We start from the raw sequence: 17863 nt of genomic DNA, 5'->3' as shown, positions 1-17863 counted from the left end.
TCTCGTTTCTTTTTGCTGATGTTTAATGGATGCATGTTATTTGTTTCAGTGGATGACGTCCAGCTGTCTTGCTACAGAATTCTGACATGTTTGTACTCTCTGGGAACAGGAAAGAACTTGTTTGTGGAGAGGTAGGAGGCAAAACTTTTCTAATACAGAAAATCGGTATTATACACAGGTAAGTATGATATGGCTGACAAGATGTGCACTGTAAGATGGACCCACACACGCGATGGCTGTGTTCACAGTTCTCAGTTTTTATTGTCATGTACACACACAATGCCACAGTCTCTACTTAGCGCTGGTCTCAGCTCACACACACCATGCTCGTCTTTTGCTTCACTACGAAAAGAAACGACACTGTTATCATTCCAGTCGCTACCACCTGTGGCTTCACCTGCCTCCTGGCACCACCCCTCCCCTGCAGCTGAGCCCAGGACCACACCTTCACCACATGCACTTATTAAATACTTCATTGTTTAATGATGTACTTTGATTTATATGGCACATTTTATGGGAAAGGGCATCTGTTACAAAATTAAGGCAAAAATCAAGCCTACTGTTTAAGTTCAAGCTTCCATTAAACCAGTCTGATCCTCAATCTTGGAAGATCACCTGATCTTCAGTTCACATAAGCTGACACCTTTCTTTGGATCCAGTTGATAATTTCATAGCTCCTTTAGTCTGCCACAGCTGCTGGGCATCTGCAAGCCACTTTGCAACCCACCTCCACCCAAGGATCTCCTTTTCACTGTGTTTCTTCTGTAATCATTGTAGTGGTCTTGACTGAAATTATACATTTTTGTATTTTATATAGATCTACTTAAAATAGTAAATAACTAAATAAATAGAAATGGTTCCCCAAAACTAACATCTTAAAAAGCTGCTCTGAATGAGAAATTTTCAGCCAAGTCAAACTGTAAAAATAACAGCGGTGAAGTTTTAAAGTTTTTGACTGCAAACAGGGGAAAGGGGGGGAGGGAGTGTTTAAAAAAACAAACAAACAAACAAACACAAGCCAAAAAATATGTCTTTGCCTATTTCCGGCACCTGTAAAATCTTCCACCTTGCTCTTGTACATTTTGACATTTGACTTGTGTCTTTATCTGTGTGCTTATTTTGCATAAGTAATATCACACTATGCAAATTTCCATGTTGATTTGTATCATAAATAGGCATCTGCCAGCACTGGGGGAGAGCCTGGCGACTCTGGTTGGAGCCATGCCCGTAGCTTTCCTGGAGCCTCATCTAAACGCTCACAACCCACTCTCAGTCTTCAACACCAAGACCCCTCGAGAGCGAGCCAGTAAGAATCTCCCTGATCCTCATTTTTATTTTAATTTGATTGTTATTATATAATGTCTTTTGATAAACATATACTATTATTAACTTGGCGGTTTTAAGAATGCCAGCTTTTAGATAGAATCTCTGTGATTAATCACAGCGATTGTTTTCCTGTTCTAGTCCTGAGTATGCCTGACACAGTGGAGGAGATGTGCCCAGAGATGCCTCGTCTTGACAAACTTCTCAAAGACGTCAATGATGTGTCAGAGTCTGGTGCTCGCTATAGTGACATGCCACAGGTCAGAAGAGTTTATGGGATATTAGTATTATTAAACAAACATCTGGATTATTTTTTTATTGCAACTGCTGACTACTTTTTTACTATTTAATTTGTAAAAATGTGTATACACACACACACACACACACACGTAGGAAAATATTTAGTATACACATCCAGAAATGCATACACTATTATATATTGTACATATATTTATTAGTTTCAGGTTGGCCATTCTTGTATTTTGCTCGTTTGTGTTGTTGTGTTTGCACATCTCTGTTGCTTGTGGGGCTCGCACACAAGAATTTCACTCGCATGTGCTGTGCCAGTGTGCCTGCACATGTGATGTGACAATAAAAGTGATTTGATTTGATTTGATTTGATTTGGTTTGACTTTACATGCTATTAGTTTGTATTATTGGAAGTGCTCAATTCAATGTGAAGTATAAAAGGTCAGGCCACTGGAAGTCAGGCCATCTCAGCCTCAGCTCCATTAATTTTGATTGTTATTATAGTTATTATAAGTGAAATAAAATATTAACTATCCTTTTAATCAACTGGTATTTTATTTAATATTACTGAATAAATGTAAAATACGACATACAAAAAACATAGCAAAAATATAAAATCAATTCTGGAAGCTGTGCATTGATAATCTCACTTATGTCACAGTACACACACTCTGATTCAGACATTCAGCCTTCTGCCCATTTGCTGCAGGTTATAGAGGTAATCCTTCCCATGCTGTGTAACTATCTGTCCTACTGGTGGGAGAAAGGTCCAGAGAACTCGCCCCCAGATACTCAGTGCTGCACCATGGTGACCTCTGAACACCTCAGCATCATTCTGGGAAATATCCTCAAGATCCTCAACAGCAACCTGGGCATTGATGATGCTCCTTGGATGAAGAGGATTGCCGGTAAGCCCCCAGTATTATTGTTAGAGAAGTCAGTAAATGTATTCCAGTCGCGGGATTCTAATAAGTTATTTGGAGATGCTGTCTAACATCTTTTTTCCAGGGATCAAGGGATGACTTTTCACCTGTGTTCTTTAAAACTGTGACTCAGACCTTTTGCAAAAGCTGGCTTATTATTGTTTACAACTTGCATAGTTCTCACTTCTGTATAGCTGTATATCTCAAATTTCTGTAAAGTTATTTATTTCATATTCTGTATAGTTTTTCATATTTATATCCTGTACATAGCTTGTACTCACTACAGCCTGTACATACTTATAGTTATAGAATATTCACAACATACTTCATACCGTGTACATTATAACATACCATAATAGACCCTTTTCTGTAATATACTTACATATCTATACTATTGCTAATATATATTGTAATATATCTATATCACTAAAGCACTTCTGGATGGATGCAAACTGCATTTCGTTGCCCTGTACCCGTGCATGTGCAATGACAATAAAGTTGAATTCTATTCTATTCTATTCTATTCTTGAAAATGTCAGTGTCTCAGCTGAGAAAATAATTTCCGGATGTTTATTCACAGTCTATTCTCAGCCAATCATCTGCAAAGCTGGAGCAGATCTGCTCAGAACCCATTTCCTGCCCACACTGGATAAATTAAAGAAGAAGACGGTGAAGGTGAGCGCTTAAAATATACTGTACATGCTGTTGTAGTTGCACATTATATCCACTGTCAAGTGATGTCTGTGGTTCAAGTACTTTTTGTTTACTCAATTAATAGCTGCTGAAGTTGTGGTGTAAACATTCAGTAAATTTACATCCTTTTTGGAAAATAAAAATACTTCTTTGCTCAGAGAGAGGATGGAGAGAGGGGATTCTTATTGAAGATGTTCATACTAATAAACTGATTGTTGTTTATGCACTGCATATGCAGGTGGTGGCTGAAGAGGAGCTGCTGAAAGCTGACAGCAAAGGTGACAACCAGGAGGCAGAACTGCTCATCTTGGACGAGTTTGCTGTGCTCTGCAGGGACCTCTATGCTTTCTACCCCATGCTCATTCGTTATGTGGACAACAACAGGTGCAAAATATATACACGCTACTTCTTGACCATCTCTAAAATGCTATTTAGTGGATTTTAGTGATTTTGCAATTTTTATGTCAACATTCAATACACTGAGGGGTTTTTTTTTGTTTGTTTGTTTTGCTTTGGGGTTTTTTGGTCCAGTCCTGCACAGATGTAATCTGACAAATATTAAGTCCTTCCAGCTAAACATGCTTCATGTCTTTGTCCACTCCAGGTCCAGGTGGCTGAAGGAGCCGGATGGAGACTCCACTGAGCTCTTTAGGATGGTGGCTGAGATCTTCATCCTCTGGTGCAAGTCACATGTAAGCCTCGCTGTCCAGTCTTTCATGATAATAGTTACAATACCAAGATTAACTCATTTATTCCAGTCACGTTATTTCTTTGTTCTCTGAATCCAGAACTTTAAGCGTGAGGAGCAAAACTTTGTGGTTCAGAATGAAATCAACAATTTGGGCTTCCTAACTGGTGAAGGCAAGACTAAGATGTCTAAGGTAAAGATGGGGATGTGGGTCTTTGACTTGCTCCTGTGTCAGAATGATTTGAAACTTGGTGTGAGAACAGCTTTAAAATATCTTTAGTTTTAATTTTGTATCACTCAGCTTCGGCTGAAACAAAGAAATCCAAAAAAGAGAGATGTAAAATGTAAAAATGATTAGACACTAACTGATGCTCACAACAATATAACTGAATCTGATAAAGTAAGAAATGTCATTAAAAAAAAAGAAAATATGAAATATTACTTAACATGCTATTATTGGACGAGATCCTACTATAGATTTAACTGATAATAAGAAAAATGTCATAAGGTCAGACTAACCAGATTTAATGAATAGCAAGTGTTCACAAATATTATCGCCTTGCTGAGAATGAACCATGTTAGAAGTCCTGATCAGATTTTATGGGTAATCAGATGATAATAATCATTCTTTGAGCTTCTTTTAATATGAATTCATAACATGAATATTTTTCATTCAAGACTCTTTCCTTTTAAGGAGGGACTTTATTATACTGTGATGTTAAAATTAAAGTTTTCACAGGACCATGCATCCTGTTAAAATCTCGATTCAACAACTTTCTTTTTCACAAGACTGTAGATGACCTTTGTCTTTATTCATGAGGGAGATAAAGGACAGTACATTTTAATCATCTCTGGGTTTAAGCTGAATTCATGTAGCTCTTCTTTCCTTTATAATATCAGCACTTTGGAAAAGCATAACCTGAATATCCTTTGTTGATGTTCCAATATCACAGGTTCTGCTAATGTAAAGAAAACTTACTTGAACAAGCACTTTATTATGTTTTTAATCGCCCCTTTAACACATGCTGAACAAGACAAATATGCAAATGTGAGCTGTTTTATGAATCAACTCAGTGAGTTCGTACCCCTAAATTCACACCTACGCTAGGTTTACATTTGACATTTTTGTCGTAATAAAGTCTCTTAAAAATCTAGATGATGACAGCGTGTCGTCCAGCAGCCTCTCAACCAGCTGACACAGAGAGAGTTCGATGTTTATTTGTTTTGGCTGAGCATTTGATTTATTGGTACTCTGAGTGTCTTGGTTCAATTCTCACAGAAGAATTTTTTTTAAATTTTTTTTAAAGCTTCTCACCTTTTGAAGGACTCTGCTTGCTAAATGATTTATGGTGAAAGACTCCACTTTGGTCCCTTCGGTTGTGATTCATCTTTTTGAATGGTTTGTAGGTGAAACACCTTTTGCCCCCTTATTATAAAATGACTTAAATGTGATTTGAGAACCTGGTTGATCTATTCCGTTTTTTCCCTTACTTTTTGCTCTGTCTGTCTGTCTGTCTGTCTGCGTACGCATGCGCGCACACACAAACACTTTAAGAATTGATGCTCATATTAATCAGTATGTGGAAGTCCATGCGAGTAAAAAGCTCAGGTGTCAAACTGATCTAAACTCTCAATTTTCAAGAACTTTAATAATGACAATAAAGAAAATGTTAAGAGGAAAGGTATGTTTAAGGTCAAGGTAAATAATCATTATTTTTATAGTCTCTGATTACCTTCAGCTCTCACATTAGTCATCTTATGTTATGTCTCTTATATTTTCTTAACCTCTGTAGACAGGTGGGGACCAGGAGAGGAAACACAAGCTCCGACGTGGTGAATACTACTCCATTCAAACGTCTCTAATTGTAGCCGCCCTGAAGAAGATGCTACCCATCGGCCTTAACATGTGCACCCCAGGAGACCAGGAGCTCGTCTCTTTGGCCAAGATACGCTACAGCCTGGTGAGCTGACAAAATAGGACCTGGAACAAAGAATTTTAGATCACAGCATCTGTAGGGACGGCGTGCAGAGGTCCACATATACATGTCTGTTATGTTAGATCATAGATGACTTTAATGAAGTTGCAAGTCCAAAAAAATATGGAATACTATGAAGTGCAACTTGCTCTCATCACTGGTAGGTCTACAGGTAGAGTGTAGTCTGTGCATCCATCTTTAAGATGATGATAGATGGTCAGTCAGTTTGGTCTTTTTTTTCCCATCAGCACTGCAGTCATCATACTTTGACACTTTCTTTCATAGGTGCACTTCTCTCAGGCTGGTGTGCTTTCTTTTGCATTGCACAAATAATCTGATGTTTTAATTAAATGAAGAAATATTTTAATAACACCACATTGCATGTCCCTTCATAGAAAGACACAGATGATGAGGTGAAGGAGCATTTGCGTCAGAATCTCCATCTCCAGGACAAGGTAAGATTGGTTCCAGTAGATTAGGTAATAAAACTGTTGATTTCATGTGCTTTTTTTTATTAGTCTTTTTTTAAATGATTGATTTTGGTGTTGTAGTCTGATGACCCAGCGGTCCAGTGGCAGATGAACCTGTACAAAGATGTTGTGGTGAAGAGCGAGGAACCAGCAAACCCAGAGCATACAGTGGACAGAGTCCAGAGCATCTCTGCTGCAGTCTTCCATCTGGAGCAGGTAAAAACATATTGACTGTTCACTACCGGACATTGACATGTTCTAGAATATTTAGTCATTTCAGTTTTTCAAATACCATTTTATTTCTTTGTGCAGCTAGCTTACTCACTGCTTTTGTCATTAACCTTCTGGACATTTTTTCCCTATATTCTTTTACAATAAATTGAATTGTGGTTGTAGAATAATCCCAGTCTTAAAGGGTAGTTAAAAAGCTATGTGTAGCGTCCTTGTATAGTCACAAATGTCTACTATCCTCTTTTAGGTGGAGCAACCACTTAGGAATAAAAAGTGTGTGTGGCAGAAGCTGCTATCGAAACAGCGTAAACGTGCTGTAGTGGCTTGTTTCCGCATGGCTCCGCTCTACAATTTACCCAGGTGAGTTAAAAAACAAACAAACACCTGCAACATTTCAGACAACGCAAAAAACGTCAATATCTAAATATTGGCATTCTCTATTTAAATAAACCAGTTAAGACATTGTCTTGTCTCAATCTAACCGTACATAACAAGCGATCACCAAATAGCCGTGGGAGGGTGGGCTCATTTTTCTTTTCTTGACTGTGTGCCCATGTAAAACCCCTCATCACCTCCCTAATGACATTCTCTCCTCTGTGTTGTTTTCTTGCATAACACTACCTCATCCTCCCTCAGATACAAAATTAATAATTACTTCCTGAATGGCTATCGGGAGGTTTGGCTGGAAAGGGCATTCAAAGCCTCCAGCTTTGACCGCCTGTTCTCCCTGCTGACGGTAAAGTGAAACTACGGGGTGAATGCTTCATCTGTTCAACCTCCCCCCTTCATCCACCAGGCTGTGGACCGATCTCTGCCTAGCAATCAACTGTCTCTGCACTGTTGATTCTGATTGGTCAGCTAGAATGAGCCTGAGAATTGAGTGAAACAAGCTTTATTGGAAAGTGGAAATGCACTGCAAGCCGCAGGCCTCTGTTTCATTTCAGGTGAACCCTAAAGGAAGCAATGAAGAAAGGAGAGAAGAAGAAAGGCAGAAAGAAATATATCAGTCTTGATTTTGTTAAGTTGATCAGCTGGTTTCCAACATTATGATTAGTTTCATTAAGATAAGAAAACAAAAACCCTCCTAAAGTGTGCATGCTCCTTTGACGAGGTAACTGCAGGTATTTTAGAGACCAAACATGACCAGTCAGAAGAGTCAGTGGATCCCACATTGACCAATCACCACCCTGCCTGAAATGCACTTCCTGTAATCCCTTCCTCCTCCCAACATCTCTCCTTCCTGTCTCCACCAAAAACTCACCAGAACCTACCCTAATGCCACTCTTACCTTCCCCTACCCCCCTTCATTCCTCCCCACCTCCCCCTCCTCAGGCATCGTGCTATCAACTTCTTCATCCCGGCCTATGAGAGACTTTGGATAGAGGCAGAGGAGTACTCCTTTGAGGAGAAGCTAGTTCAGGATCTGGCAGTAAGTACTGGGCTAGCCTTGGCCTCGCCCCATGTGCCCTGCGTTGGCACCCCTCTGCCAGTCCTGTCTGCCGAATGCTTCTTTAGCTCTGCACCTGTTGAGCCATGGGAGCGCCCCCGGGTGGGGACCTCGCCCAAAGCACCCAGGGTCCCCCGCTCTAGGCGCGCAAAACCCTTCAAACAGAGGTCCGTCAGGGGTCAGAGGCTGCATGATCAACTCAGGAGACACAGGGCCAGCTCCGGCACTCACAGCTCTAGAAAAGCAGGCTATGCCTTTCTGACAGCAGTGGTAAGGAGGGCCTTTCACTACAATAGGAGACTGTCACTAGCTGTTTGGCTGTCCGATCTGGATCCAACCCATCAGTTGTCGTTTTGCTGTACTCTGTAAGTCTGTAGTGTGAGTGTGAAGGTGAAATTCCAGTACTTTCTGTGGCCGTGACATCAGTGGCATGCTCGCGTAGTCATGTGAAGATCACATTTCATATTAGATCTTGCAGATGTGCAGCAAATTCATAAAAAAAAAAAGGTTTCTCGCTGATTAAAGCTTTAAATACATGATGATTAGATTATAATCTGTTCCTTTCGGACGATTATTAATTTATTGTCAGTTTTATTTGACCAAACTGTCAGATTAGTTTGGGCTCTCGAAGACTGTGTGGTTTTGACAGTCCCTCTTTGTTAGGCTCCTTTGCCGTCTGGATCATTCCCCATGTTCAAATTCATATCACCCAACGGCTTACTGCTTGCATCTGTTTGCTGCAACATGCATGCATTTGAAAACGTGTTCCAACTCTGTTGTTCATGAGTCACTCTTAACGTCTTGTCCTATTCCTGGATTACCAGGACCGAAAAAATCAAAATCATCTGCATGCTGGTACTAGGTGAATGTTAACAACTCATTTCAGTGTTTTGGACAAATGCGTGAAAGTGTCAGTGAGTTTGCAAAGATGTCAGTGAATCAAAGGTCTCGTGCATTGAGTAGTAAGCAGGTGCGATTTGAGCAGAGCTAATAGTTCACTCCTGTGCAGAAAACACCAATGAAGATTGTGGAGGAGGAGGAAGAGGAGGTGGCTGAGATCCAGCCCGACCCTCTCCACCAACTCATTCTGCACTTCAGCCACAATGCTCTGACAGAAAGAAGGTGAGATGGTTATGACTCTGCTTTTAAGCAATTAGCAAACTTTTTTTTAATCACTTCCAGAGCACATATTACATATTTTGCCCCGTGGCCTGTTTTAATTTTTGTGTATCCAAGTTTGTGAGGTAGCTGCTGTGATAATTGTCTAACATTTAATCAATATCAATTTGTCCGTTTTGTGTACTTTAACCAGCAGAATATATGATATTAACACAACATGACTTTATTTTTTTCTCAGTCACTTGGAAGAAGATCCTTTGTATATTGCGTATGCAGACATGATGGCAAAGGTAGTGTTCTTTCAAATTTAATTCATCAATTATCAGCAAATGAAATCAAACCCTGAAGCGAGCCTTTGTGTTCTCAGAGCTGTGCAGAGGATGAGGAAGAAGAAGAGGAAGAAGGGAAAGAAAAGACATTCGAGGTACCCTGGTGGGGGCTTGTAGGAAAGGTGGTCAGTCTCCTTAAAATGTAGCTTTCCTCATTACTGTATGTGTGTGTTCGTCCCTCAGGAGAAGGAGATGGAAAAGCAGAAGATCCTTTATCAGCAGGCGAGGCTGCACGCTCGTGGCGCTGCTGAAATGGTGCTGCAGATGATCAGCTCCAGTAAAGGTAATGATCTGTTTCTTACTCAGCTACGCAGCTGATTTACTGTTGTGTCCGAAGCAGTGTTACAGCAGAAAATGGTTGCTCTTAATCCTCTGAGGTCTAAGTTGTCCTCCTTGTCTTCTCCATTTAAGTTTTTCATGCCTTATTTTTACCTGTTTGTGATCTGTAAAGCACTTTGTAACTATATTTAGAGAAGTGCGTGCTTGTATTTGTTTGTAGAGATTATGAATTACCTTAACTGGCTGCTTTTTGTTTTTTATCTTAAATTTTTGCTATCAGGTCGTCTGGGCCCCATGGTGACCTGCACCCTCAAACTGGGCATCTCCATCCTAAATGGAGGCAACGTGCAAGTTCAGCAGGTGAGGTCATTCTGCACTGTGTGTACATACCGCCAGTTTATGACTTTAATTTCCCATTTCATTTTTTTGACAAGACTGTAATGCTTTACTTCACCCATCGCAGAAAATGCTCAATTACTTGAAAGAAAAAAGAGATGCAGGCTTTTTCAAGAGTCTTTCAGGACTAATGCAGTCCTGCAGGTCGGTACTATGATATTATTCTTCCTGGAAACAAACGCATGATTCATATGCTCATATTTGATTTTGAGGTTCTTCTCCTAGTGTCCTGGACTTGAATGCATTTGAGAGACAGAACAAAGCAGAAGGACTCGGCATGGTGACAGAGGAAGGTTCTAGTAAGTGAAGTGGACTTTCATTAGATGCATTGTGTGACATCTACTTTGTTTTCTCTTTCAAACTCCATATTTGTGGACGGTTTCTCTTGAGGTTCTCAGAGTAGACGCCTGCTGCTGAAACACCTGATATTATCCTTGATTACACCCAACAGAAGATTATACCCTTCCCCACCCCTCAATGAACTAATGCTGAACCATGCCAACTTTAACATCAGCATCTATTGAAAGCTCTTAATTAATGCTAATTCATAGTTTCTGTATGGCCTTTGAAATCAAAATTTAATTGCTATGGATGTAAATTTTGATTAATAGAAATAGTTTGCTGCTTGTCAGTGTGGTGTCTTTAATGTCTTTTTTTGCAGTAATCAAAGTACAAGTAAATTACATTTGTATATATATTTTTGGACTTTATACAGTGGAAGATATGGGATTATATTGGGTTACTGTATGGGTTTCTTAATGAAGGTTAGGTTAAATAAAAATATTTAGTCTTAGAGGACATGGTCCAGCATTAAAACAAGACCTATCATCTCTCTCTAACTTCCAACAAAAGCACTCTTCACTTGATGCTTCTCACATCAAAAGTCTGTTTGTTCATCATTCAGTTCTCTGCTAAACATTTCCACTGAGTTCTGTGTTTAACAGTTCACTGTTACTACTCGTGTCTGTTAACGTTACAAACTTTTCACCATGACTGAATTCTTATTTGGTCCTCATCTTATTAGATGGTACATAGAAATAACCCAGGCCTATGATTTTTATTTTTTTTCTTTCTCCCCATCAGAAAACAAATTTCTTTTTAATTGCATGTCTTTGTTTTTCACTAGTAGCTGATATATTCATATCTCTTGGTATTGTAACTCAATGTCCTCTCTTTTTGCTTATGTCTTCGTGTATTGTTCGTCTCCTTCCTGTCATTTTAAAAACCCATCGATGGCAGTCCACACTGAGCGGGGTAAATAGCAAATTTAGATCATGCTGATATGGCTATGCTTTCACCCTGAATGTCCCCTCCATATCTGTGGTCCATACTCCTTGCTTTATATGGTACCCAGCCCTGCCCTTCCCCAGATGCCTATAGGGAGACACTGTGCATGCCAACTGTTAGAGTACACAGAAAGTGGATCTTCAGAATCCACTGACTGTCCTTTTCTGTGATATTTGTTCCCATTCCCTTCATGTTAACATTTACTAATGCAAATCCTATTACTGATGCTCAAATATGTCAGTCTAAGGCTATCAGTGCCACTTCCAAAGGGTTTGACTTGAAGGTCTGTGGATCATTCCACAGCCTTAAAAAGCTTTGTCTTGCTTTCTACTTGGGGCCTATTTCACAAAGCTGGTTATGATACAGATGTTTAACTTTCACATGGTTTTATATGCTTAAAGAACTGTACTGTGCTCATTTCATATAGCTCTGTTGACTAGCTGATTTTTAAAGTAAATTAGGTAATCCCGTCGGTCCGCTCTTTGTCAGGCCCAGTCATGGCCTGCATGTGAAAGTTATCAGGCTTCCTCCAGCTTATGGAAATGTCCTAGTGTTTCACTGTTGTTTAAGGAAAGAGCATTTTTACAAAAAAAAAAAAAAAAAGCACTTTGGATTCAGTTTTGAATCTGCAATCTAAAGGCCCCAGACTTCAAAATGTTTGGAACATGAAACCTGTCCTGCTTGCGTCATATTAATTGCTTTTGAGGGGAGATTCACATATTATTAGTATTATTGTTATTATTGTTATTATTCCTTCTCATGTTGAAATAAAAAGGTAATGCTTTATAATAAGGTTCTTGTATTAAGTGTTAGTTAATGTATAATAAGATGCTTGTAACTCCTGACAGAATGATTATTAACATTATGCAACCCAAATTAACCACCTTTTACAGTGTATGCGTTGTTTTTTTAAGTTAGCTTTTATTATTTTATGTCTAATTTATTAAGAACATAGTGGACAGAATGACAGAGCTATGAAAAGCATTATTAATAAGTTAATAATAATATATTTACTAACCTTGTAAGCCATTGTTCTCACATTAAATGCAACAGTTGCAAAGAAAACATAGTTGGCTATTAAGTTCATAGTTTATAATACATTATTATATGTTATTGTTTAGTATGCTATGTATATAACATCTTATTAACATCTTAAGAAGGACTTATAAGAGCCTTACTGCTGTTAACTAACACTTATTACAAGGACTGCAATATGAAGTGTTACCAGTAAGTATTGCAGAGTTTCAGCTGTGTTCACCAAAATATTTCCTCTCAAGGCTCCAAGGTGCTACAGAATGATGAGTTTACTAAAGATCTTTTCCGGTTTTTGCAACTTCTGTGCGAGGGCCACAATGGAGGTGAGGCCCTCTTTGAGTTTATTCCAAATTTCTATTCCAAATTTCATCGGAAACACAAGAGTTTGTTTGCACAAGTTTAGTTTATTGCACCGGTTTTACAAAAAAGCATCGAGGCGTTGAGAATATTTGTTCATCTTTCAGATTTCCAGAATTTTCTGAGAACCCAAACTGGAAACACAACCACAGTCAACATCATTATCAGCACTGTGGACTATCTGCTCCGTCTTCAGGTGATTAAAGCACAAAACTGAGGGCTGGATCCATCTTTAGTATGATCGTCACCATCTTTATTGCGTTTGTTTGACCTGTTTCTCACTGTGGTTCTCCTTCAGGAATCTATCAGTGACTTCTACTGGTACTACTCTGGCAAAGAAGTAATTGATGAAACTGGAAAGCGAAACTTTTCCAAAGCGTTATCTGTAGCAAAGCAGATATTTAACTCGCTGACTGAGTACATCCAGGTAAGATGCTGATCTCTCGCTCAGCACTGTTGAGTTTGTCAAGTCGGGATTAAAATATTTCATGATGTTTTTTTCTTCACTGTATTTTTTTCCTGCAGGGTCCATGTATTGGGAACCAGCAGAGTTTAGCACACAGCAGACTGTGGGATGCAGTGGTGGGCTTCTTGCATGTTTTCGCCAACATGCAGATGAAGCTGTCTCAGGTATGATGCAACTTGTACAATTGTAACAGGCTAATAGACTTTCTCATTTCTGTGAGGAGGTGCATCGCTAAGTAGAGCATTGCAGCCACAGCATGTAGTTTGTTTTGTAGCAGAAAACATGTCATTTCTTATTATGATACTTACATACAGTATGCCATAACACCAAACATTGAGTGCAAATGGCTAATTGCTTAAGACAAACCACTGAATGATAGTTGACCATGTACTTGTAGGATGCCAGTCAAATTGAGCTGCTGAAAGAACTGATGGACTTACAGAAAGACATGGTGGTCATGCTGCTGTCTCTGCTTGAGGGTAAGAGCCTGAAGTTTTAATGTAATTTTGGAGAAAATACCAAAAACAGAAAAAAATAATTGGGCTTTAAAGACTAAATACACATGTACAAAAAAAGTTGTCTTTTAAGTACATATGTCATTGTCTTTGTGTATGATTATAAAATGTGTGCCTTACTTCCCAGGTAATGTGGTTAATGGAACAATTGGAAAGCAGATGGTTGACACCCTGGTGGAGTCTTCCAGCAATGTGGAGATGATTCTCAAGTTCTTCGACATGTTCCTGAAATTGAAGGATCTCACGACCTCTGACAACTTCAAGGAGTATGACCCTGAGTGTAAAGGCATCATTTCTAAGAAGGAGTTCCAGAAGTCCATGGAGAGCCAGAAGCAGTACAGCCAGTCTGAGATCGAATTCTTGCTCTCGTGTGTAGAGGCGGACGAGAATGACATGTTCAACTACAAGGAGTTTGTGGAGCGGTTCCACGAGCCAGCCAAAGACATCGGTTTCAACGTGGCAGTCCTTTTGACCAACCTGTCTGAGCACATGCCGCATGACTCCCGACTTGCCACTTTCTTAGATCTGGCTGAAAGTGTGCTTAGTTACTTTGAGCCTTACCTGGGTCGTATTGAAATCATGGGCAGCGCAAAGCGAATCGAGAGGGTTTACTTTGAGATCAGCGAGTCGAGCCGCGAGCAGTGGGAAAAGCCGCAGGTGAAAGAATCCAAGCGTCAGTTCATCTTTGACGTGGTGAACGAGGGCGGAGAGAGCGAGAAGATGGAGATGTTTGTGAATTTCTGCGAGGACACCATTTTTGAGATGCAGCTGGCCTCACAGATCTCTGAGCCAGAAGTGGTTGAACAGCCCGAAGAGGACGAAGAGGAAGATGGACACAGCATCCTGGAAGAGCTGACTGCAGAGGAAGAGCACGCCCTGGAGTCTGCCTCTGCCTTCACCACCGCATGTCGCTCAGTCAAGAGCAAGATTGCACACGTCCGCCAGATGTTTTCCATTAAAAACATGCGCAAGAAGTTGAAGAAACTCAAGAAGCTGAGCATCAAGGAGATAATCACAGGCTTCTTTGCCTTCTTCTGGATGCTGTTCACTGGGTTTTTTAAGGGTATCTACAGCCTCATCTTTGGTTTCTTCCACGTCATTTGGTCCTCCATGTTTGGTGGAGGTTTAGTCGAGGGAGCCAAGAACATAAAGGTGACGGACATCCTTGGAAACATGCCTGACCCGACTCAGTTCGGCATCCACGGAGATGTGATAGAGGGAGAGAAAGTGGAGGCTATAGAATCATTAGGAAACCTGGACATAGCGATGGCACCAACAGGGGACGTTGTAGAGGTTGACATGATGATGGAGATGCTGAACGCGCCTAAAAAAGAAGGAGGAAAACATGTGGAGCCAGGCCTGGGGGATGTTTGCGAGCTGAGTGCTGAGCCCTCCGCTGATCATAAGAAGGTCCATAGTCACAAACACAACTTAGATATCTGCCTTTAATTCCCCCTTCCATCCATCCTCTCATCTTATATAAATGTTTTTTTGTTTTTGTTCTTTGCAGAAAGCTGCTGCCAAGAAGGTTGAAACCCCTGAGAACGAACCAGAAAAAGCAGAGTGAGTAACACTAAGTGAAATTAAAAGTAATTGTCATCAAAATAAAATTAACTTTAAAGCAAATAAAAAATGATAAATACAGTACAGAGAACCAAGAGAAGGAGGATAAACCAAAGGAGGAAGAGGCTAAGGAGCCAGTGACAGAGGAGAAGCCCAAGACCAGGTCAAGTCAGCCTAAAGAGCCAGCACCTGCGTTCATGTCCAGTATTTTTGCAGTTCTGGATGTCTATCTGAACAAGACGCTGGTAAGTCATCATACTTGGTTTCATTCCTTATGCAGTTATCTCTAAAATGTGGGCACACTTTGAAAGCTATCAATAGTTAGTCTTACTGTGAAACTTCTTTCCTCACAGAACTACCTGGCTCGTAACTTCTATAACCTCCGCTTCCTGGCGCTGTTTGTGTGTTTTGCCATCAACTTCATTCTGCTCTTCTACAAGGTAACTCAAGCGTTAAAGTTTCAGTCAAAGTGGAGCGCAGATTTTCCATAAAACTGAAAAGTGACAAAAGGTGACATGACATGAATATCACAAGTGAATTTGCGCTGCCACTTAAATAAGAAACACAAAACAAGGAAGTCTAAAACAAGTCATTAAAACTTTGACCAAAACTTTCATAAAAAAAGTCTGTTTAGACAGCCTTTAAAACAGCAACGTGTTGAGTGCTGTGTTGTAGCAGAGAGACATCAATCAATAACTCCTGAAAAGCTTCATATCGGTGGAGGCGTTCCCAATGATCATAGAAGTCAAAATGCAAAGATAAAGCTGGAAACATCTGGTAAAAATGTCCCGATATATTCATTATGTGAGTGTACAAGTTATTTTTTGCGCTTCAGGTCACTGGTGAAAGTGATGAAGAAACTGATGATGAAAACCGCTGGGGTGCTGACGAAGAGGATGACGAGAACACGTTCTTTGACATGGATGAGTTTGTGCTTCAGGAGAGCACCGGCTACATGTTACCAACGCTGCGCTTCTTGGCAATATTCCACACCGTCATCTCGCTCGTCTGCCTGGTCGGGTACTACTGCCTGAAGGTGGGGAATGCCTTTGTTTGGCTGAAAATGGTCACTTTCTAAAAGATGCAGTCTTACTGTCCCAGTGTTTTGATTTCAGGTTCCTTTGGTGGTTTTTAAGAGGGAGAAGGAAATTGCCAGAAAGCTTGAATTTGATGGGCTGTACATCACTGAGCAGCCATCTGACGATGATATCAAAGGCCAGTGGGATCGACTTGTAATCAACACCCCGTGAGTTTGTGGCCTTGTTAAAAATGTGGTTTGGATTTTGTTTGAAATTATCTCGTTTAAAAATAGTATATAAATATACGTTCATCTGGACGTAGCGTTTTCCAGATGAACAGAATCAGAGTCAGACTGTTACCTTTATAGCACACAAAGTGCTTTCTACTGTCTTCTTCACCCAGTCACATAAATATTCATACCAGGCTTTTATCTATCCCAAGCACTAAATTTTCCCACTCCGATAAACGCATTGGGTGCGACTTGGTTTTCAGTATTTTGCCTGAGGATGCTTTAACACATGGACTAGATGAACCGGAGATTGAGCCCAGATTGATTGATAAATAAACCAATTCCAGATGGATTTCTGATTCTCATTTATGTCTCCATTTGTTAATTGTCTGATCATTAAATATCTGATATTAGGGTTAAATATTAGACAATATTACAACAGGTGAACTGAGTCTCTGTTGTTCACTTTCCATTACAGATCCTTCCCAAACAACTACTGGGACAAATTTATCAAGCGCAAGGTGAGTGTGGAGGAATGAGATGACCATTTTCCTGGATTAATGTGGGATTAAACCTATTCTTAAATTGAAAACCTTTTCATGCTAGTTTTGAATGATTTTTTTTTAAATTTTCTTCTTAGTTTGGGACTAGGCTTAATCTTCGATGTCAGGGAAGCTGGTTTGCAGGCTGTATTATATTCTAAGCTTGACCCTTTAGCGCGATTAGACTAATGTCGGTGTAGCTCACACTGAATATGGAAAAAACACATATTTGTTTTTCTAAATTGCAAAATCCCCCGAGGGTACTTGTGTTTTAAGGGTGACTAGTGTCACTTTCTCTAAACTGAAATACTAGACAAACTCTCAAACACTTTAGACTTTCTTACCCACAGCTTGGAGTAATAGAAAGCCACTTTAAGCAAAAATACAGTTCATGATTTGTTGGGAGCTATTCGCCTGTTATTCTAAGATTGTTCCCCATCCCACCCACTGTCAGATGACTATGTATGTGTTGACTTTTAAATAAGATAAATAAAGATAGTTTTGAACTGTGAAACATGCAAAGCTGCCCTCGAAACAACTTAAGAATAAAATATGGAGCTGGAGGTGTAGGAAGAGCCTCTAATGGTGGTTGGCGAACAGCTTGTAGATACATTAACGCCACCCTCTGGTGGCAGTTGTGCATTACATTAGATACTACACAGTTAGTTGCATGCCATTCAGTTTTTGTTTTTTTTCATTGCTAGTTAACTTTAACTAGCGAACCTG

The 17863-nt window shown here is 39.9% G+C and overlaps 1 protein-coding gene across 1 annotated transcript in view; it reads left to right on the top strand.

The window, feature by feature from the left end:
- Window positions 1-17863, top strand: part of ryr3 (ryanodine receptor 3) — a 112173-nt gene that overhangs the window by 86747 nt on the left and 7563 nt on the right. The window contains exons 65-97 of the mRNA XM_026143503.2: window positions 50-131; window positions 1176-1306; window positions 1465-1583; window positions 2282-2480; window positions 3076-3170; window positions 3427-3572; window positions 3793-3880; window positions 3977-4069; window positions 5670-5837; window positions 6248-6307; window positions 6404-6538; window positions 6801-6913; window positions 7886-7982; window positions 9010-9122; window positions 9358-9409; window positions 9487-9543; window positions 9632-9731; window positions 10008-10087; window positions 10191-10267; window positions 10349-10422; window positions 11363-11377; window positions 12688-12768; window positions 12910-12998; window positions 13101-13229; window positions 13328-13432; window positions 13666-13747; window positions 13911-15193; window positions 15294-15346; window positions 15429-15591; window positions 15700-15786; window positions 16182-16382; window positions 16462-16592; window positions 17074-17116. Of these exons, the coding sequence (XP_025999288.2) occupies window positions 50-131; window positions 1176-1306; window positions 1465-1583; window positions 2282-2480; window positions 3076-3170; window positions 3427-3572; window positions 3793-3880; window positions 3977-4069; window positions 5670-5837; window positions 6248-6307; window positions 6404-6538; window positions 6801-6913; window positions 7886-7982; window positions 9010-9122; window positions 9358-9409; window positions 9487-9543; window positions 9632-9731; window positions 10008-10087; window positions 10191-10267; window positions 10349-10422; window positions 11363-11377; window positions 12688-12768; window positions 12910-12998; window positions 13101-13229; window positions 13328-13432; window positions 13666-13747; window positions 13911-15193; window positions 15294-15346; window positions 15429-15591; window positions 15700-15786; window positions 16182-16382; window positions 16462-16592; window positions 17074-17116 (4541 nt within the window). The remainder of the gene's footprint in view (window positions 1-49; window positions 132-1175; window positions 1307-1464; window positions 1584-2281; window positions 2481-3075; window positions 3171-3426; window positions 3573-3792; window positions 3881-3976; window positions 4070-5669; window positions 5838-6247; window positions 6308-6403; window positions 6539-6800; window positions 6914-7885; window positions 7983-9009; window positions 9123-9357; window positions 9410-9486; window positions 9544-9631; window positions 9732-10007; window positions 10088-10190; window positions 10268-10348; window positions 10423-11362; window positions 11378-12687; window positions 12769-12909; window positions 12999-13100; window positions 13230-13327; window positions 13433-13665; window positions 13748-13910; window positions 15194-15293; window positions 15347-15428; window positions 15592-15699; window positions 15787-16181; window positions 16383-16461; window positions 16593-17073; window positions 17117-17863) is intronic.

This window comes from Astatotilapia calliptera, chromosome 15 (assembly GCF_964374335.1).
Source record: "Astatotilapia calliptera chromosome 15, fAstCal68.1, whole genome shotgun sequence".
Lineage (NCBI taxonomy): Eukaryota > Metazoa > Chordata > Actinopteri > Cichliformes > Cichlidae > Astatotilapia > Astatotilapia calliptera.
The sequence above is the reverse complement of the archived record's forward strand: the minus strand, read 5'-3'. Positions and strand labels throughout refer to the sequence as shown.